The sequence below is a fragment of the Epinephelus fuscoguttatus genome, linkage group LG4 (genome assembly GCF_011397635.1).
Source record: "Epinephelus fuscoguttatus linkage group LG4, E.fuscoguttatus.final_Chr_v1".
NCBI classification, from domain to species: Eukaryota; Metazoa; Chordata; class Actinopteri; order Perciformes; family Serranidae; genus Epinephelus; species Epinephelus fuscoguttatus.
In genome coordinates this window covers 39,277,672-39,299,322 of record NC_064755.1, presented here as the reverse complement: position 1 = coordinate 39,299,322, position 21,651 = coordinate 39,277,672, and the positions used below count along the sequence as shown (strand labels likewise).

Here is a 21,651-nt window from a genome sequence, read left to right as displayed (position 1 = left end):
ATGGTGATGCGTTCATTTACTGTAGTACGTACTTTAGTGCATTTGAACCGTGATACATTTACTTACTGTTGTCCATACATTCAACAGCATTGTAACAGCGATGCGTTCACTTACTGTTGTATGTTATTTATGTAATTTAGTGCATCTGAACAGTGATGCATTCACTTACTGTAGTGCATACTTTAGTGTGTCTGAATGGTGATGTGTTCACGTACTGTTTTGCGTACTTTATTGCATCTGAATGGTGATGCGTTCACTTACTCAAGTACGTACTTTAGTACATCTGAATGGTGATGCGTTCATTTACTCTAGTACGTACTTTAGTGCATCTGAACGGTGATGCATTCACTTACTGTTTTGCGTACTTTAGTGCGTCTGAATGGTGATGCGTTCACTTACTGTTGTATGTACTTTAGTGCATCTGAACGGTGATGCGTTCACTTACTGTAGTACATACTTTAGTGCATCTGAACGGTGATGCATTCACTTACTGTTTTGCGTACTTTAGTGTGTCTGAATGGTGATGCGTTCACTTACTATAGTACATACTATAGTGCATCTGAATGGTGATGCGTTCACTTACTGTTTTGCGTACTTTAGTGAATCTGAACGGTGATGCGTTCACTTACTGTAGTATGTACTTTAGTGCATCTGAATGGTGATGCGTTCACTTACTGTTTTGCGTACTTTAGTGCATCTGAATGGTGATGCGTTCACTTACTGTTTTGCGTACTTTAGTGTGTCTGAACGGTGATGCGTTCACTTACTGTAGTATGTACTTTAGTGCATCTGAATGGTGATGCGTTCACTTACTGTTTTGCGTACTTTAGTGCATCTGAATGGTGATGCGTTCACTTACTGTTTTGCGTACTTTAGTGTGTCTGAACGGTGATGCGTTCACTTACTGTAGTACATACTATAGTGCATCTGAATGGTGATGCGTTCACTTACTGTTTTGCGTACTTTAGTGCATCTGAATGGTGATGCATTCACTTACTGTAGTACGTACTTTAGTGCGTCTGAATGGTGATGCATTCACTTACTGTAGTACGTACTTTAGTGCATCTGAATGGTGATGCATTCACTTACTGTTTTGCGTACTTTAGTGCATCTGAACGGTGATGCGTTCACTTACTGTAGTACGTACTTTAGTGCGTCTGAATGGTGATGCGTTCACTTACTGTTTTGCGTACTTTAGTGCATCTGAACGGTGATGCGTTCACTTACTGTTTTGCGTACTTTATTGCATCTGAATGGTGATGTTCACTTACTGTAGTACATACTATAGTGCATCTGAATGGTGATGCGCTCATTTACTGTAGTATGTACTTTAGTGCATCTGAACGGTGATGCGTTCACTTACTGTTTTGCGTACTTTAGTGCATCTGAATGGTGATGCGTTCACTTACTGTTTTGCGTACTTTAGTGTGTCTGAACGGTGATGCGTTCACTTACTCTAGTACGTACTTTAGTGCATCTGAATGGTGATGCGTTCACTTACTGTTTTGCGTACTTTAGTGCATCTGAATGGTGATGCATTCACTTACTGTAGTACGTACTTTAGTGCGTCTGAATGGTGATGCATTCACTTACTGTAGTACGTACTTTAGTGCATCTGAATGGTGATGCATTCACTTACTGTTTTGCGTACTTTAGTGCATCTGAACGGTGATGCGTTCACTTACTGTAGTACGTACTTTAGTGCGTCTGAATGGTGATGCATTCACTTACTGTTTTGCGTACTTTAGTGCATCTGAACGGTGATGCGTTCACTTACTGTTTTGCGTACTTTATTGCATCTGAATGGTGATGCGTTCACTTACTGTAGTACATACTATAGTGCATCTGAATGGTGATGCGCTCATTTACTGTAGTATGTACTTTAGTGCATCTGAACGGTGATGCGTTCACTTACTGTTTTGCGTACTTTATTGCATCTGAATGGTGATGCGTTCACTTACTGTAGTACATACTATAGTGCATCTGAATGGTGATGCGCTCATTTACTGTAGTATGTACTTTAGTGCATCTGAACGGTGATGCATTTACTAACTGTTGTCCGTACTTTCAACAGCATTGTAACAGCGATGCGTTCACTTACTGTTTCACATAGTGCATCTGAATGGTGATGCGGGCACTTACTGTTGTGGGTAATTTAGTGCATTTGAACAGTGATGCATTCACTTACTGTACTACGTACTTTATTGCATCTGAACGGTGAAACGTTTACTTACTGTTTTCCGTACTCTTGTGCATTTCACATAGTGCATCTGAATGGCGATGCGTTCACTTACTGTTGTAGCTACTTTGGAGCATTTGAGCAGTGATCCATTCACTTACTGTTGTACATATTTAGTCTATTTGAATTGTGATACGTTCAATTACTATTGCAGCGACTTAAGTGTAGCCTATTTACTTCACCATCACTTACGGCCACATTTGTGTACGTTATTTATTGAAGTGGAAATACTTAAGTTAAGTACAAGTGCCTAGAAGTGGGGGGTGGGGGGCTCAGGGATCCAGTGTTGGCCCCAATCCTTTATTTGCTCACTTGTTGAGCCTTCTTTATTCTCTGTGTTATTAATATGTCACTTCTTTTGTATGCTGTTCTTTGGTATCTGTTATCAGGGCGTCGCTGCACCGAGGCAGGAATGTGCAGCCAACCTGTCCTGTAGGTATTCATATCACCACGGGACAATTGACAGGAATTCACAGAGCAAACACATTAAAGTGAGTATGTGACGCAGTACAATGAGTAAGAGTTAGTGTAGAGTTATCAGAATCATTTCCTCCTCCTCCTCCTCCTCCTCCTCCTCCAGGATGAATATCTGATATATTAACGCAGGTAAACACTCAGTTGTTCACCTTGTCACATTAAACTCATCAGTATTCAATACGCAGCAGGTCACCATGGCAACCAGTGGTCACCGTGATAACCACTATTAGTGTTGTGGTCCATTTATTGAAGGCTACAACGTGAGCGTGTCATCAGGAGCTTCTTTAAAAATAGATTTACAAACAAACAGATGGACTTTGGTAAAGCACCAGTCTGCAGAGAGTCAGCAACAACATCGAAAGGACACAAGTTCCTCTGGAAGACACGACACACTTATTGCATTCACAGGGAAGATTTAATGTACAGCTCAGAGTCTCTTTAAGGCCTCCAGCTCAACTCGAAAAAGGAGCCTCTGTGCTTCATCAGTCAGAGTCTGTGAAGGCATCACCACACTGAGTCCGTCCTTGTTTTTAGCCATAATGTGTCCTCACAAATCAAACATCAGGAGCACTAACACCAGACCAGGGTTTATGTTTCAGGATGTTTGCTGCTGCATGTTTCACATTTCCTTGAAATAAATGAACCTGAACATCTCACAGGACTCAAGTGTTCCTTACTATGAAAATGTTTTAATGCAAAATATGAACCTGCAGTCAAAGTAGTCATTAAAAAAAACTAGTGTTTGAAGAATAAGGTTTTTGTAGAAATTTACAAATGACTTCTGTTTATCTGTGTTTAGGACAATCCAATAAGTGGAATTAATTGATAAAATAATAATAATAATAATAATAATAATAGTGATTAACTGATCAACAGAATATTAATCAGAAAAAATTCGATAATCAATCACTCTTGTCAAACAGAAATCCCAGACTTTGCTGCTTTTTCCCTTTTTTTTTTTTTTTTTTTACACATTTTAATAAACTGAATAATTTTGGACCACCTGCTGGACAAAATAAAACATTTAAAGATGTGACTTAAATCAGTGGTTCTCAAGTGGTGTGCCGTGGGATTTTGTGATAACCGCACATTATTGACTGACTTAAATAATTAATCAGTTAAAAAAAAAATAGTTTAAGTTCATTTTTCTGTTGTAGTTTGGTGTATAAAATGTTAAAAAAAAAAAGAGCATCACAAGTTCAAAGTGATGTCAATATCAGAAACAAAAACAGGACAATGAGAAACTTTTAGAGACATTTTTAGTTAAAATCAGTTCTGTGGTTTTAATCTAATGTTCATGCAAATTACTTTTTGTTGGCAAAAAAAAACCCCATGTTACTTAAAAGTTGTGAACACCTGGTGATGGGAAGCTTCGATGTTATTGACAATCTTTAATGGGCATCGAGGTTGTTAAAATTTGTCGTTGAGGAGGTGAAAGATTAAGTTACCACAGAGGTTTTTGGATTCATTATATGATGTGACTTTTAATTTTTCTTAAAATTTTATTACATATTTTTTTTATATTTATGAGGTTTAATCTGTCATTAATGAATTATCTCATCTTATTTTCTGATATTAACATTCAGTCGGTTTGTTTTGTTGTTGTTAGTGCCCTCCTTGAGATTAGAAGTCCTCCTACTGAGCTCCATAACATCATGTAGCTCTCCTCTGATTGGTTAAGAGCCCGAGTTAACAATAAAAGTGAAGTGCTGTTCTGCTCCTGATCTTCGATTTCTTCTAAAATATAAAATAATGCAGCATAACATCCATATAAACAAATAAAAATGGTGATGAGACTGTTTAATGTCGTGTCGCACAAACTGAGTGAGAAATTATTGCAGGAAACATTCAGAGCAGCAGGACGAGATGTGAAACACCTTCAGCAATTATTTATTGAAGTATCTGACGCTTTGCTCTGTGACTTCAGTGAAAATCAGAGGGACAGATGTAACTTTAAATAAAAATAATACAAAAAAAATAATAATAATAATAATTTTGTAAATAAATACAAAAATGGAAAAACTCTGTTTGGGTGAACCGCCCAAATAAATCCTGTGAGTAGGAAACACTTGAATGCACATCAGAGTTTGTTTATTAATGCAGAGTCGTGTAAAGTCGGCTCCACATCATCATCACCATCATCGTGGGTCCAGGGTGGTCTACAGCCCGTGTTAGTCTACGTACAGTCGTGATCTACTTGGAACACTGGTGTATAAAACCTCAGCAGCACTCAGAGGTCTCAACAGGAAGAGCTGCACAATTAAAACTCACTACAATCATCTGGTTTGAAATGTTAAACTGACAGAAAACTTCAGATGCATCAGACCCACACATCCACCCAGAAACTGTTCAATGATTAAACTCAGTCACTGCCTCCACAGCAATGCCTCTGTGTGTGACGTCATCTTATTAAATCAAACCCATTTCATGCAGGAAGTCAAAGAGATTTTAAATTGTGAAAGAGATCAGAACTCAGACATTCAGGCTTTAAAAAGTGAACAGCCTTCAGTTTGGTGTTGTGTAGAAGAAAGCATCTTAAAATATGAATAGTGCAAATACAGGACGGCACCTCATCAAAAGGACATAAAAATAGAGTTACATGATACCTGCAGCGCGCGGTTAATCACTGCTCACTAGGGCTGCAACCAACGATTATTTTCATTGTTGACTATATCTGTCGATTATTTCTTCGATTAGTCGACTAATCATTTTATCGAAAAATGTGTGAAAATGTTGAAAAATGTCGGTCTCTCCCAAACCCCAAAATGATGTCATCTAATGTCTTGTTTCGTACTCACGCCAAAGGGTTTTAGTTCCCCGTCATGAGAGAGTGTGTAAAGCTGCCAATATTTGAATGTAAGAAGCTGCAGTAAGAGTATTTTGGGGGACTTTTATAGTACTTTTCTATGAAAAATGACTCAAACCGATTAGTCGACTACTAAAATAGTCACGAGTATTTTAATAGTTGATTAGTCATCAATTAGTCGACTAATCGTTGCAGCCCTACTGCTCACATCTTAAAGGTCCAGTGTGTAAGATATAGGGGGATTTTGTGGTATGTAGTCGTGAGGATTGCATTTTGCAACCAGCTGAAACTTCTCCTGATTAGAATTCAATCAGCATTCACTGTTCAGAAGGTTTTTACAGGGAGCTGAATTATACACAGAGGTCTCTTCCTCTCCAAAACAAATGTAACAGGTGATTTACACCAGTAAAAACACTGACTAAAGCAGTTTCATGTAAAAAAACAAACACACAAAAACAAAATAAAAAAATCTGTGTTTCCCAAACGCTGCTTATGGTAGTGGGGCCTCAAACTATGGCTGCCTTTGCAAAAATGCAAATGTCTCTATCTAGAGCCAGTGATTGGTTTGTCCGTCTGCTCCCTGTGTAGATATTAACACCTCATTATAAGGTAACAAAAATACAAAGATTCAGGTGATTATATACTAAAGAAATATATTATATTATATTATATTATATTATATTATATTCCATTTCAGCCAATGTATCCCCCTATATCCTACACACTGGTCCTTTAAATTTTGTCAACCAATCTAAATACCTGCTAAAACTCTTGTGAATGTTTGTCATCCAAGCGTCTGCAGGTGGGAGATTATCATTTTTAAGTATTATGGTTTGTCTTAGTTTAAGTTAACACAGCCTCCTCTTTGTTTCTTTAATGAGCGTTGAAACAGAGATAATTCCCTCTGACATGTTATCACTTATCAAACCAGCAAATCATCTCTCAAACAACACATTTGCTCAGTAAACTAAAGAGCAGCATTAAGGTGCCAGCTGTTTAATGTTTCAGTTATTTTAGGTCTGCATACATGTACTTTATTTCGCCCTGATGAAAGCAGTAATATTTTAGGTTGTAACGTCTCTCAACAAAAGATAATGGCTCATTCTGTCTCCAACAGAGATAAACGACACATTCACCCCCAGCTGTCTGATCCTGCCTCAATGGCAGCTCAGTATGTGAACATGTGATATGTGAGCGCGTCTGTCTCACTCCTCAAAGTCTAATTTTCATATGGAAATGTTGTTTTCATGCCAAGAATTCAAATATGTTTCATGACAAATGTCTCAGTTTGAAATAGTCACTTACTGTGTTTTATGTAAATGGTGTCAAATATTGTGTTTGTGTTAACGGCTGTATGCAGTCCCTTTGGCCGGGTCTCTGAGTATAATATGTCTAGAGAACTTCTAAATAACAGCAGCAGCGAGTGGTTGTGTATTTATCAGCAGAGCCTGTGCCCTCTGCCTGGATTTTCTTATTTTCTGTGTTCAGGACATTTATAGGTGTGTACCCCAACAGTGCTCAGGTGAGGTCTTCATAGAAAGGTAGTGACCAGACTGTAAGCAGCACGCATCCAAGAGGAATCCACAGCACCAAAAAAAAAAACAAAAAACCCACAAATACAGTGGGAGGAGAGTGAACCTGGAGTTGTCTTTCACTTTCACTTTCGCTGGCAATACCATTTACACACATTCATTCTATCTTTTTTTTCGTAACCACTTATCCTGTTAGGGTTCGCGGGGGCGCTGGAGCCAATCCCAGCTGAGAGGCGGGGTTCACCCTGGACAGGTCACCAGACTATCACAGGGCTGACACATAGAGACAGACAACCATTCACACTCACATTCACACCTACGGACAATTTAGAGTCACCAATTAACCTGCGTGTCTTTGGACTGTGGGAGGAAGCTGGAGTACCTGGAGGACATCCAAGCTGACACAGGGAGAACATGCAAAGTCTGCACCGAGGGGCACCCCCACCCTGGGTTTGAACTAGGAACCCTCCTGTTGTGAGGTGACAATGCTAACCAAACAGTAACCAACAATTCCTGCATCATGTACCTTTAACATCTTTCTGGTACACAACTCCAGGTGCTTTGGAGAAATGTGACTCTACAGTAGTCCACCATGGTTGTTCTTTCTAGCAGATGCAACAATTGGCATGTGCAAATTATGGAGATGATGTCATTGTTTTCCACGCTCTGTATTACACGTCACACGAACCAAAGTTTTGAAAAACCTCTGATTTTGTGACCTAAAACTCTTGTTTGCATGGATGAGAGGCAAAAACCTTGTGGAAAATATCTCTTTACACAAAGACACATTGAGTCGACAGGGCCTCTGGTACTATTCTTTAAAAAAAGAAAAAAATACACAAAAAAAAAAAAACCCCAAAGGGATCTGAATCAAGGTTGTTTATGTTAAAAAAAACCCTCAAATATATCTGTCAGTATTAGCTTAAAAAATCCAAATTATATTACACAACAGTGGAAAGAAAGATCCTGACAGAGATTATTAACTGTGCAGCTCTCCTGTTAAATTAACCTACGTCTGCTGGGTGGTGTCGTCTGCAGGACCAGCTCAGTGTGGAAGACCAACCGTGTCTACATCCAGGCGAGGCTCTCACAGCGGGTACCAGCTCTACATTTCCTCTGCGATCTGTCAGTGAGGTTTACTCCTCCAGACCTCCACCACAGACCAGAATGTCTCCACAGGGACGGTCTACGTCCCCACGCTAGCCTACATGAGGGCGTTAAGGTGTCCAGAGTGTCCTACAGAGTTCAGCATCAGAGCCCTCTGATCCAGCACCTCCCTCTCCCGCCCCAGTGTCGCCCTCTCCTGCTCCACCATGGCTCTGTCCCGCTCCACCGCCGCCCGCTCCCTCTCCAGCCACAGCCTCTCCGCCTGCACCGCCGCCCTCTCCCTCTCCACCGCCGCCCTGTCCCGCTCCACCATCTCCCTCTCTCGCTCCAGCGCCGTCCTCTCCCTCTCCACCATGTCCCACTCCCTCTCCAGTCCTCCCAGTGGCCCGTCGCACACCTCCGAGCTGCGCTGGTTCTGCTCGCCACCGTCGCTGAACGTCTCCTGTCCGTATTCTGAGGAAGAGGAGGGGGGAGGAGGAGGGGGAGGGGCTGGCCGGGACCTGTGTCTGGGGGCGGGGTCAGGGTCGTCGTCCTGGGTGACGGGGGTGAGGAGGGGGGCGCTGCTCGTCAGGCGGCCCTCCATGGCTTCATTCATCAGGTGGAACCACGGCCAGGAGGAGGTGCTGTCTGCTACACTCTCCATCCCAACAGGAGGATACTTCAGGTCCTGGACAGAGGAGGCGGAGAAGCAGGAGGAGAGGAGGAGGAGGAGGTGGGGGGATGGGAGAGGAAAGGAGGAGATATAGCATAGAGGAAGAGGAGGAAGAGGAATCAGGAGGAGAGGAGGGAGAGGAGGAGGAGGGGAATGAGAGAGGAGTGGAGCGAGAGGAGAGGGAGGAAGAAGTGGGGGATGACAGACGAGAGGAGATATGGGATAGAGAAAGACGAGGAAGAGAAGACAGGAAGAAAGAGTAAGGAGATGAAGGAGTAGAAGGGAGGAGGAGGAAAGGGAGCGAGAGGAGATAGGAAAGAGAGGAGGAAAGAGGAGTTGGGGGAAGGGAGGAGAAGGAGGAGAGAAAAGAGAGGAGGAAGAGAGCAGAGAGTGAAGGAGGAGACAAGAGGGAAGGGCAAACAGGAAATAAGAGATGAGGAAAGGAGACGAGACGAGAGGGGAGAGGGGAGAGAAGACAGGAGAGAGGAGGAGTCAGAGAAAAGAGGAGAGGAGAAAAGTAAGAGGTAAAAGGAGGAGGAGATGGCAAGAGGAAAGATGGAAAGGAAGACAAAGAGGAAGAGGAGGAGGAGAAAGGTGAGATGAGACAGAAGGGGCAAGAACATGAGAGGAAGAGGAGAGAGTAGAGGGGAAAGACAGGAGGCGAGATGGTAGAGAGGAGAAGAGAAGGGAGAGGAGGAAGAGGAGAAAAAAAAATAAAACATAGGTAGAAGAGTTGCCACAAAAACTCACTACAGCACCAAATGTGGATTAATTCTCCACTGAAAATAGTCCCCGAACAAAGTCACTACTTCCTCCTGTTTGTTAAATAAAATCTACAGTGAGCAGCTGTACGCGTTACTGATGACACTACATGTTTGTGTTTATAAAGATCTTCAGTAGGAACCACTGAGCCTGAAGCTGAGAAACGTAGACTGGAGTTTAGTTGTAGCAAGCTGGCTGTGAACAAACTAGGGATAGATCGATATGGATTTTTTAGGGCCGATGCCGATACCGATTTTTTTCCATCACCCTTAGCCGATGACCGATTATGGACTGCAGATTTTCTTGAGCCGATATTTGGGGCCGACACTGCTTTTGCTCCCTCAATTTACATAAAAAAAATGACACAATGATAACAAATATTACAGGTCTCAACTTTAAAATAAGAAACATTTATTGAACAGTAAAAAATACTAAAACAAGATGGAAAGTTGAGGTAGAACAGGTAGAATATTATTATTATTATTATTATTATTATTATCATACATTCAAATAAAAAAAAGAGTGCAGCGCTCTTAAATCTTCCAGTAATGTCTTTATAAAATAAACTAATATTTAAGCTGAAGCATAAATAAAACAACAACTACTGTACACAGTGGGATTCGCTGCATGTGCGCTGCAGGGTCTTAGGGTCTTCCGGCAACACAGAGCTGCCCGTGGATGCCTGTCTGTAAATCATGCCAGGGAAAAATAAATCCGCGAACCCACGCGCGTATCGGCCAATGCCGATACAAGTAAAAAACTCAAATATCGGCCCGATATATCGGCCGGCCGATGTATCGGTCTATCCTTAGAACAAACCTTGTATCTCCTCTTCAGATTGTCCCACTTCTTCGCCATCTGGTATGTTGAGACCTTCCCCTGCAGCCCGAGCTCCTTCAGGATGGCCCTGAGTGACACGTGAACACATTCAAACTCATGTATGACACTATACATCTACAGTAACAAACATCTGGTCTGCATGATAAGATTTATTTATAACACAAAACAAACAGTTTCTTACTTCCAGGCAGCTTTGGCAGCATTTCTCCTCCCAGTGAACAACGCCTCGTTAGCAGCTCGGAGTTTGATCATCCTCCTGGTGTCCTGATCCGTCACTGCAGCAGACACACGGGTAAAGTCACAGGTACCAGTGTTTCTCCTATATGTATATGACAGCAGTGCTGCGCCGCTGCTAAATGATTAAAAATCTCTTCATACACAATTCGCTTGCTATCTCTATAATAATAATTTGACGTCTACAACTGTGTATAGATTTGTGTCTGAAGCCCTTCTCGTGTCAGCTGATGCCATAATTATCTTCCAGCGGCACAAAATAAAACTCATACACTTCAGCACCGCTGCTGGAAAACATCCTTGGCTTAAACACTGAATTAAGAAGAACCCATCTTACTTTTATAAGAGAGGTCTGAGGGCGTCGAACACTCCTCTCCACTGGCGTCAATGTAGGTCACGTTCCCATCAGCCTCGGCTGCGTCCCCCCCCACCATGCTCTCCAGCTCTGACACGCTGCTCCTCTCCGCCATCAAACAGTCTCTGTCAGCGGGTGGAGACGAGCCAAAGACGCCTCCACTTCCGTCCTCCTCACTGCTCCAGACGGGCGCCACTCTGGGAGCTTTTCCCGCCAACCGCCCCTCCAGAGCGTCACTCATCAGCTGGAACCAGGGCCAGGAGGCGGGGTTAGTCTGACCCTCCATCCCCCGAGGAGGAAACTTCAGGTCCTGCACACATGCAAGCACAACATCGCAGGTTTAACAGAAATTCCCTGAAGGAGTCTTGATACACTTACTACACTTACTATTAGTTAGTCAGTATCTAGTGCCTTTATTTCTCATGCTTTGTTCTGTATATTGTAGATGCTCGTAATGTGTTAAAGATTTTGTTTTATCTACCAAACAATCAAATACTTAAAAATATTCAGTTCAGTATGTAGTCAGACCAAGAAAAGCTACAAATTCTGACATTAGAGAACTTGGAACCATTAAAATGTTTTGCTTGAAAAATAACTTAAATGATTGAAAAAATAGTTTCATGTAAATTTTCTATTGGTCAGCTAACCTATTAATCGACTTATTGTTGCAGATCTCCTCTAACATTAGTGCAAACAGGCTACATAAGATTCTGCACTGTACATATACATGGGGCTCATTTATGCTCAACGTTAGATACGGAGACGGACAGGGACACAGAGATGGACACAGACGGAGCCTTCTGTCCGTACTCGGCATTCATTTCCTCCATAATTGTACACGTTCTTTAAAAACATATGGATACGGAAAAAACGGAGCAGTACCACCAGAGATTGTGGAGGCATTGTGGTGTAGTTCAAGCGAGACACGACTGTAGGAAATGATGAAGAAATTTTAAATAATAGTGGCACGGAACGAATCGGTAATATAGTGAAAAGAATTCTTTGTTCCCATGTCGGGATGTAACGTTGTATGGCCGCACAGACGACAGTTGTCTACAATGCTGTCTCTGTTTAAATACACTATTACAACCTGCTCCACTGTCTACTTATTGTTGTCTAGTGCCACCTGTTGGCTGGATCTATCCCAAAATAAAGGACAACTGAAGTATGAGAGCAGAGACATTTACCATGTTTATACAGACTTATCTGTTTTCATACGTAAAGGGACAATAAATGAGCCTTAAGACTGATGGAGGTCGTCACCTTGAATTTGGTCTTCAGGTTGTCCCACTTCTTAGCGACCTGGTCAGGTGTTATCTTCCCTGTCAGACCCATCTCCTTCACTATCCCCCTGTGAACAACAAAAAAGACCAATTAATTATTTAAAGGATTCACTATGTTCGCTTTAGTTTCAGCTGAATGGTAATTTCTTTGTAAGTCCTAAGACATTGTTTGGTTCAGCGGGTGGACATGACACTCCACCACAAACATCTCTAAATACACAGCACAGCACAAATTCTACAGATTCTCTCATAACATGATTGGATATATATTATTAAGTGCTGCTTTACCTCCAGGCTGGCTTGGCAGTGTTCCTCCTCCCCGTGAACAGAGACTCGTTAGCAGCTCGCAACTCAATTAGTCGCCTGGTGTCGTCTTCTGTCACTGAAACGAAGGTGGAAAAAACTCAATTATAGTTCTCGTCATTTTAGAGTTTGTTAAAAGATGAAGATCTTGCAGCATTTCTTACATTTGTATGTGAACTCGGCCATCCGGTGCAGCTCACCCAGAGCCGAGGATCCGTTCTTGTCTTCATTATCAACCAGCAGGTCCATCTCCGACTCCGTCAGGAACTCAGCCATCCCGCCTCGGCTGCGGCGGGCTCGTTTCTTGGGCGTCGGTGACAGTGGCTCACAGTCCTCGTCTTCGTCCTCCACAATAGGCGTGAGGATGGGCGCCGCCCCGGCGAAGCGCCCTTCCATGGCGTCGTTCATTCTGTAGAACCAGGGCCAGGAGCTCGGGTTGGTCTCCACGCCTCGAGCGGGAAACTTCAGCTCCTGGTAGAGACAGAAAGTTCTACAGATCGTCCACAGAGGGACCTTATCGTCCTGTCAACACTGACACCAACTCCTGCTGTCCATCCACAACTCACAGGGACGTCACTGCTTCTTTCCAACGTAAACTTAAACAACACAACTTAACAGTTTTAATTTGTGCACCGTAACAAAAGGATATCATTCATTCAAAAAAAGTCACCTTTTCCTGTTTTTATCCTCAACCTCTGAGGCTTTTTTGTACAATTGTTCCAAGTTGGATTCACCAAACTTTCTAAACTTGCTCGTTTCACCTTGATGAATGTTCATGACTCCATCCTGATTGCAGAGATTTGATCACAAGAGGAGCTGCAACGATTAGTTGACCAACAGAGAATTGATCAAACATTTGATGATTCTGACTTCTCAGTTATAACAACTGACTGCTTTTTACATCTTACATTATCACACATTGAATACCTTTTGGTTTTGGACTGGTGGTCAGGCAGAGCAAGACATTATAATCACTATAGGCTCTATGAAATTATGATGAGCTTTTGTCATGGTCCTAATCAATATTTATAGTCAAAATTGACTTAAAATACAATCAGCAATTTAGTTAATTATGAAGTTATCCCCTCCTAATTATTAGCATAATCAATCCCAAATAATTATACTTCTTCCACTCTGTTTGTGGTCTTGTTTCATTCACAAAATCATCATTAAGAGTAAAAAGAAGAAGCAGAGTTTTAAGGTCGTGCTATCAGAAATCAGCTGACTAAAAGTGAACTAATTCACTGCAAGGGTCATTAGGACCTGAAATTATTACAAAACATTAATATTGCTGTAAACGATGAGTCATCAGAGCAGCACACTGTGACCGCTGTGCTTCTTTAGGAAGCAAAGTGGTCCATGACTTAGCTGAGAGGTGGTGAAGGAGATGTTACAGTCACACAGACAGACCAGAGTTTATTATACAGTGTCTGATGTTGAAGGTCAGATTCAAGTGCCTGCAGCATCTTTTCAGTTCTGTTTACATCTCTGGCATTGTGCACATTAAGTTTTTCCATCTTAATAATATATTTATTGTTTATATTTAGTTTTATTTGCACTTGTACGTTCCACTTTAGAACAAATCATTTGGTACGAGTGTTTCTTGCTCTCAGCACACAGCGTCACCTGCACAGAGACGTCCCTATGAGTCATGAATAGGTGGTCTGTGGAGTTGGACATGGTTGGACCTACCTTGTATCTCCTCTTCAGGTTGTCCCACTTCTTTGCCAGCTGATCCGTGGTCAGCTTCCCCTGAAGACCCAGCTCGTACAGGATGGCTCTGAAAGAAATAACACTCAGGTTGAATCTGACTGAAGACTTGAGACACAACAGATGAGTAAGGCTGTAGTGAATCAAAGACAATCTTGTTTGACTGAATTTTTACTGACTGTTCAACCCATCGATTAGTTGATGGGGAAAAATCTGTACATTGTCTCTAGATTATTGAAATCTGGCACAGTATACTGACTGACTCTACCAGCGCATTCTGTCATGAGTATAGCTTTTTTTTTTTTTCTTTGAGTATTTACACTCTGCTATAAACCCTAGCAATAAAAATTGTGTGTCCATTCTGCAATGAGCGATGTACATTAAATAATGTTTAACTTTACGGTAAAACGCTGTGTTCATCACTGTCTCTTTTTACCCAGCTGTCCAATCACAGTGGAGCAGGGGCAGGGAGGCAACACTCATGTTGAATCCTTCTGCTTCCTCATAAAATGTTTTAAAGACATTTTCTAAAAACATTTTGAATATTTTGTGTTGTTTGCATCCATGTTTCCCTCGCATGCAGTCTCCTTCACTTCCCTTGTTGCAACATTTCTTTGTGTGTTACTGCCACCCAATGCACATCAGTGAAATTACTTGAAACCAACAGCAGGATGTGTGCGCATAATACAACCAAAACAGGGACCTACTCATCAACTATATAGGGTCCCTTTCAATCAATCAATCACTATTAGTCATTATTAACTCTGCTGGTTTGGAGCCTGTACACACACTAAGCTGCTCTGACAGACTCGATTCTAACTCTGTGAGGTCTGGATATTAAGAGTCTCACAGCTCTGGACCTGCTGCAGGAAGGAAACAGAAACCATCTGAAACTACACTCACCTCCAGGCTGGTTTGGCTGAATGTTTCCTTCCAGTGAAGAGAGCTTCGTTTGCAGCTCGAAGTTTGATCATTCTCTCTGTTTCTGGTTCGGTCACTGTGAACAAAAGGAAGTTTTTAGTTACATGCTGATACACATATAAGACAAAAAATAGTAAATCCCTGTGCACAGCAGCACAGTGCTTCTTCTAGGTGCCAGCTGGTGCAGGATAAATCACAGTCAAAAGTTCAAAAACTTCCAGCGCACACTAGAATATCAGGATTGACACAGAGTTTATTCAAAAATGTTTAAAAACAAAAGGAGCGAACAACGCATTTCGCATGTTGCTTCATCAGATTCGCTGATGAAGCAACATGCGAAACGCGTTGTTCGCTCCTTTTGTTTTATAAGACAGTTAAGGTAGAAGAATTAAAAAGCTTAGAACAACAACAACAATTCACTTTGCAATAAATTAAATTTCCTATCTGTGTTGGATCTGAACACACTGAGTCTTCGAGGATAAAACCCTTCAGTCTGCCTACTTTTATAGGAGCACTCGGTCATCCTCCTCCAGCCCATGGGGACCCCCTCAGCAGGAGGAGCCTCCGTGTGAACCGTCCCATCATCCCCAGCTGCTTCCTGCGCCACTGTGTCCTCCATCTCCGTTTTAATGAGGAACTCCAAGATGTCGGTGTTCTCCTGGTTCTGGTTGGGCTGGCTGTTGCAGCGGTGACCAGTGTTGCTGGCGTTCTCTGGGCTCAGCACCAGGTTGCTGTTATAGAGGCGACCGTGCATGGCTTCATCCATGATGTGGAACCAGGGCCACGACTCCACGACACCTCCGATGTTGTCCTGGCCCTGATAGGGCTGCTTCAGGTCCTGGAAAAGACATCGAGACTTACAGACACCCTGTTTTTCAAATGTGGCTCAGTTAAAGCCCCGGTCAGATAGAGAGCATTTTGCAGCTTGCTGTGTCCTTTTTTTTTTTTTTAATTGTTGTTGCTAGGCAATCACCAAATTACCTGTCATTAGCTTAATGGCTATTTTGCTGCGAGTCACAGATCTGTGCCTTAAATTCTGAATAAAAAATGGACAGGCAGAGAGCACTTGGGGGCTGCTCACAGGGAAACAGAGATCTGTGTGGGTACATGAGACCCTCAGGAAGTGGAGAAGTCACATGGAGTACGACAAGCTGGTCTCTAGAGCTTCGCCTGCATGATGCTTTATTGTACAATAAGTCTAGGACAGTTGGCAATCTGCTGTCAATCGTGGGGACTAATTATGGTTGGTAAAATGTTAGAAAAGTAGCAGAGGCTACAACTTGCTCAGATATGTCTTACAACTTGCCTAGGGTGACGATAAAAGGGAGCCAATGTTGGCTTCATGCTACACTACCAATTGTTGAAGGCCAATGGACAGTGGGGACAAAAAAGGCCAAAGATGTCGAACATTTTCCTGCTCTGAGTTGAAGTTTTTTCAACTTGAGGTGTTCAGGACACTCCTGAAAAAACACGATGTGCATAGAGGTGAAAAACACAAGGCACTCAGCAACACAAAAGCAGTGAGTACAAGGCTTTACTGTCATTGTAAACAATAATAAAAAGCGACTCAGGCTGCTAAATTGAGTTCTGTCTGATCGGGGTATAATCCAGGCTAAAATAATCCTGTTAGTTCTAGGGCTGTCCAGAGTACCATATTCGTGGATTCAAAGCTTCAGTTATAATTACTAGTGAATATTTGAAGCTTTGATGGAATGGACGGGGGTAACAATAATCAATCATATCCATACATGATAAAAACACACCCACACCGTTGTGTGTATGAGAGAGAGTAATAGAGAGGAGGAAGAGAAAGTGGAAAGTGGACTATTGCAAGCAATGTTTCTGTAAATTATTAATAACTCAGGTCGGGCCTCATCACCAGATGCAAAGCAAGCGCTTCCCTACAACCGGCAGCCACAGATGATCGTCTGCAATTCTTCTCACCTGTTCCTTTTCCTCATCGGACTGGGCTGAGGACACTGGCCTCATTCATGTCTGACTTTTTTTTCATCTTTCACTTTCCTCCACCATTTTAGTATCAAAAAAGCAAAAACAAAAATCAAAGCATTTGAATACTGATTTGGATGTTGATTACCATGGCAACGACTGAAGCTTCGAAGCATTTAGGTGAGCCCTAATTACTTCTCTTTCAGAATTAGAATTAGACAGCCTTTGTTGTCACTGTATTGTGCAGGATACAATGAAATTTAGAGTGCCCAGAAAACAGGAAAAAAAGACACATTGCATACAGAATTAAAACATTACGTACAGCGCAAAATCCACATAGCACATAATATAAAAGAGGTAGCTATGAAGTACTAGAGCGTGAGAGTGCACTACAGCTGATTATTTTGTGTGTTGATTGAGAGTGTGAACGGTCGGAAAAAAAAAAAGCTAACTTGGTTCTTCAAACACAATTAACGGACTGATTTGTTGAACCTTAATTTAGGTAATAACAGTGCACTCTTATTTTGAAATAAAGACAACACAAGTAGAGAGATGAAGCCGTAATCAGCTCTCATATGATTGGCTGCTCATGAACAAAAGATTCATGGACTGAACGCTGTTAGACTGTGAGTGATGGTGTGTGCATTACTAAACAGATTTAATGACATGATCACATCTAAATACAGTGGGTTTGGAAGTGGAAGACAATTTAAGACTTTAATACTTTTATTTATGAACTTATTCTGTTCTATATTTCATTATATTTTTGTATATAATTATCTCTTATATGTGATAGTGTAATGATAATAACGACACCAATGGATTTCTGAAAAACCTGCCTGATCTCATCTAAAACCTTTACATGCCTGAGAATGTTAAATGTTTTCTTTGGAAATGGGTTCATATAAAACAAACGCTGGTATTTATTAATGGTCTCACAGCAGCAATCAGACCAACAAACACCCAGGTATCCTATCTCTGCAGTCTCTGGATGTTTTAACTAAATAGTGGTAGATAAAATGCCTCTCTGAGCCACTGCTCCTTCAGATAAACACTTCAATCACCAGACGGCTCCTGCGACTGATTTCAAGCCTCACTGCGTCTCATGTTACCTTGTATTTTGTCCGCAAGTTGTCCCATTTTTTGGCAATCTGGTCAGCTGTCAGCTTCCCCTCCAGACCGAGGCCCTTTAAGATGGTGCTGAGGAACAAACAGGAGCGTCAGCTGATAGACAAACAGTGGTAGAGAAAGTATTCAAATCCTTAACTGCAGTAAAAGTACTAATACCAAACTTTAAAAAATACTCTGTTGCAGTAAAAGTCCTGCATAGAAATGTTCCTTCAGTAAAAGTACATAAGCATAATCAGTTAAATGTTGTTAAAGTACAGACCCGATTCCTAAAAGGTTGGAACTCTGTGCAGAACAAATAAAAACACAATGCAACACATATACAGTTAAAAGACAAGTTATTTAATGTTCAAATTGATGTAGTTTATTGTTTATTTAAATATCCACTTATTCTGAATTTGATGCCAGCTGCAACAAGCTCCAAAAAAGTTGGGAACAGGGCAATGAACAATTAGGGAAATTGTTGAACACTCAAAAACACTGAAACATTCCACAGGTTAACTGGTAACAGGGCTGGGTGTGAAAGGGGCATCATCAAAAGGCTCAAAAGGTTCACAAGCAAGGATGGTGACTTTGAAAAATGGTGTGGGCAAAGAGCTAAACACTTTAAGAGCAACATTTCTCAATGCAGAATTGTGGGAATTTATGGATTTCACTGTCTACAGTCCATAATATCATCAAAAGATTCAGAGCATCTGGAGAAATCTGCATGTAAGAGACAAGGCTGAAACCAACACTGAATGCCTGTGACCTCCAACCCAACTTCAGGCAGCACTGCATTAAAAACCAACATGACTGCATGAAGCAGCGGTGTCAAACCCATTTTAGTTCACGGGCCATAAACAGTTTGATTGGATCGCAGGTGTGCCAGACCAGTAAAACCACTGCATAATACCCTATACATAACAAACACCTTAAAGAACATTTTAAAAACGCTAATCATTTTACAAAACACATGACAAACAGCCTGTGATTTCTCCACATTCAGTCAGTCAACTACTCGCTGTCATTTCATGTGCATCATTCTGTACATTCCCACTCCTATGTAGTAATCCTGACATCACCACACCAAACTAAAGTCAAAGAAAAAATTTATATTCTTGTCGGAGTGGAAAACGGCTCTAACACAGCATGTTGCAAAAAGAAAGCTACTCAGTGTTTAACTTGCTCCTGAAACCTGGCACCTCTTATGGTGAATTTATACTTCTGCAGAGGAAATCTCCGCTCGTCGCTAGGCTAATTTATACAATGTAAAATGTCATAGGCTTGTGCTAACAACGTTAGCATGTTGTATTTGTTTGGAAAATGTGTTTAGTATAAGACAGTTGTTTTGTCAATGAATCTTGTGAGTTGTAATGAAGCCGACTTTCGCTACGTTGTCTTTGTTAAATGTTGCTGTTGTCCCTGGCTTCATATGAGCAGAGGAAATTTCCGCTATCCGCCAGGCTAATTTATACAATGTAAAATGCCATAGGCTTGTGCTAAAAACATTAGCATGCTATATTTGTGGGAAAATAAAGGCAAGTGTTTGTTTGTCTGTGAATGCTGCGAGTTATAGTGAAACTGATTTGTGTAGTTGTGTTTGAAATTGTTGCTATTAAGCCATGTTTAATGTGTGTTTAATGTGTGTTTTGAATCAACTAAACTTTCAGCAGCACTTCACAGAAACTCCACTACCAGTGTTTTGGAGGTGTAACTGTAGAGTGACACAGACACCACCGCACAAGTATAAATACTCACAACGGCGTAGGGTCTGCCACACAACTATGAATCCCGCTTTAGCCCTCACAAGTGCATCACTATTAGGTGTGTAAGGTCATCCAGTGGGTTGGATTGGACCCTTTGGTGGGCCGGTTCTGGCCACCAGCCGTACGTATGACGCCGTGGTATAAAGGATATCACTACATGGGTTCAGGAACACTTTGGAAGACCATTATCAGTAACCACAGTTTGTCAATGCATCGACAAATGCAAGTTAAGACTCTACCATGCTAAGTGAAAGTCATTTATCAACAGTATCGAGGATACACCACCGACCACATCAAAGACATCCCCTCCGTTGTGTCCCCAAGCAGTCCAACTTTTTAGAAATGTGTTTAAGGCATCAAATTCAGAGTAAGTATTTACAAAACATAATAAAGTTTATCGGTTTGAACAATAAATATCTCATCTCTGTACTGTATTCAACAGAATATAGGTCAAAAAAGAACTTACAAATCATTGCATTCTGTTTTTATTTACATTTTACGCTGCGTTTTCTAACTTTTTTTGGAATCAGGGTTGTATTAAAGGTATCAAACTGTCCCCTGTGAATATCATATATGATATGATTAGATGGTTCTGACTCATGCGTTAACATAAAAGCAGTACCTCAAATTTGTACTCAACTTTCAGTACTTGAGTAAAAGTACTTAAATTACTGCCAACAGAAAACTTTTAAAATCCAAACCCTGGTTCATACCTCCATGCTATCTTGGCAGAGTTTCTCTTCCCTGTGAACAGAGCCTCGTTGGACGCCCTGAACTCAATCAGCCTCTTCACATCCTCCTCAGTCACTGCAGGTGGAGGGGTCAAAGGTCAGGAGGTAGGGCAAACTCATCTGTGCAGGTGTTTACATTACATACACCAGGGTTACTTACTCTTATAAGAGTTTTCTGGGAACTGTGGCAGCGGATTCAGGGCTGACTCCATTGTGATCATGGAAGACGAGAGGGTCTGTGCTCCTGGGTCAGCTAGGGAGGAAGGAAGGGAAGGAAGCAAGGAAGGCTGGAAGTGTGCTGGTACTCAGGCCCGATGCTAACTAACTACATCCGCTAGCGCATCCTGCAGGTTTACCGGGTCCGTTTCCCCCGCAGCAGCACTCCCCCGTCCATCATGTGAGGCAGTCCCGCTACAGATTAACCGTAACTTTGACCGGGCGGCGGTTAGATGTCTCCTCCCGAGGCTAACTCCCGGTAAACCGTTAAAAGAAGCAGTCTGCTAGCTAGCCTGAGGTAGCTAACCTAAACAACAAACCGACACGGAGCGGGGCTTCCCGCCACAAGACGACACCGGTTTCCGTTAGCTTGGCCCGATTCTGGTATCCGTTGTCTCACGTTATTATGTGCCATCGTCGCTGGAGTGACTATAGCTGTAAATAAAGCCGTTACCGTTACCGGAGCTAGCCTGCACCCCGTTTCCTCTGCTCTGAGAGAAGGGTGCGCTCGATAACTCCGCCCTGGATCTGCCCTCCGTCACGGGACACACATCTGGGGAGGGCGGGGTTGGATATATAAACATAAACAGTGCAGCAAAATATTTAATAGGAAAATTTTTAAATTTAGTACAATACAAATATTCAACGTTTCATACTTTC

At 41.8% G+C, this 21,651-nt stretch overlaps 1 protein-coding gene across 2 annotated transcripts; it reads right to left on the bottom strand.

The window, feature by feature from the left end:
- Positions 1–3,658: 3,658 nt before the first annotated feature.
- LOC125887630 (uncharacterized) lies at positions 3,659–21,493 on the bottom strand. 2 transcript variants are annotated; one of them, XM_049574594.1, is made up of 13 exons: positions 20,936–21,493; positions 20,758–20,851; positions 18,281–18,368; positions 15,723–16,059; positions 15,204–15,297; positions 14,283–14,370; positions 12,755–13,103; positions 12,576–12,669; positions 12,268–12,355; positions 10,987–11,314; positions 10,597–10,690; positions 10,395–10,482; positions 3,659–8,828 (listed from the first exon to the last, which is right to left on the bottom strand). In XM_049574594.1, the coding sequence occupies exons 1-13, from the start codon at positions 20,994–20,996 to the stop codon at positions 8,259–8,261; spliced, it is 2,373 nt and encodes a 790-aa protein (XP_049430551.1). In that variant the 5' UTR covers positions 20,997–21,493; the 3' UTR covers positions 3,659–8,258. The 2 variants fall into 2 exon arrangements, with proteins under 2 accessions (XP_049430551.1, XP_049430552.1); XM_049574595.1 differs by having other exon boundaries at positions 12,755–13,061.
- Between the last annotated feature and the right edge of the window lie 158 nt (positions 21,494–21,651).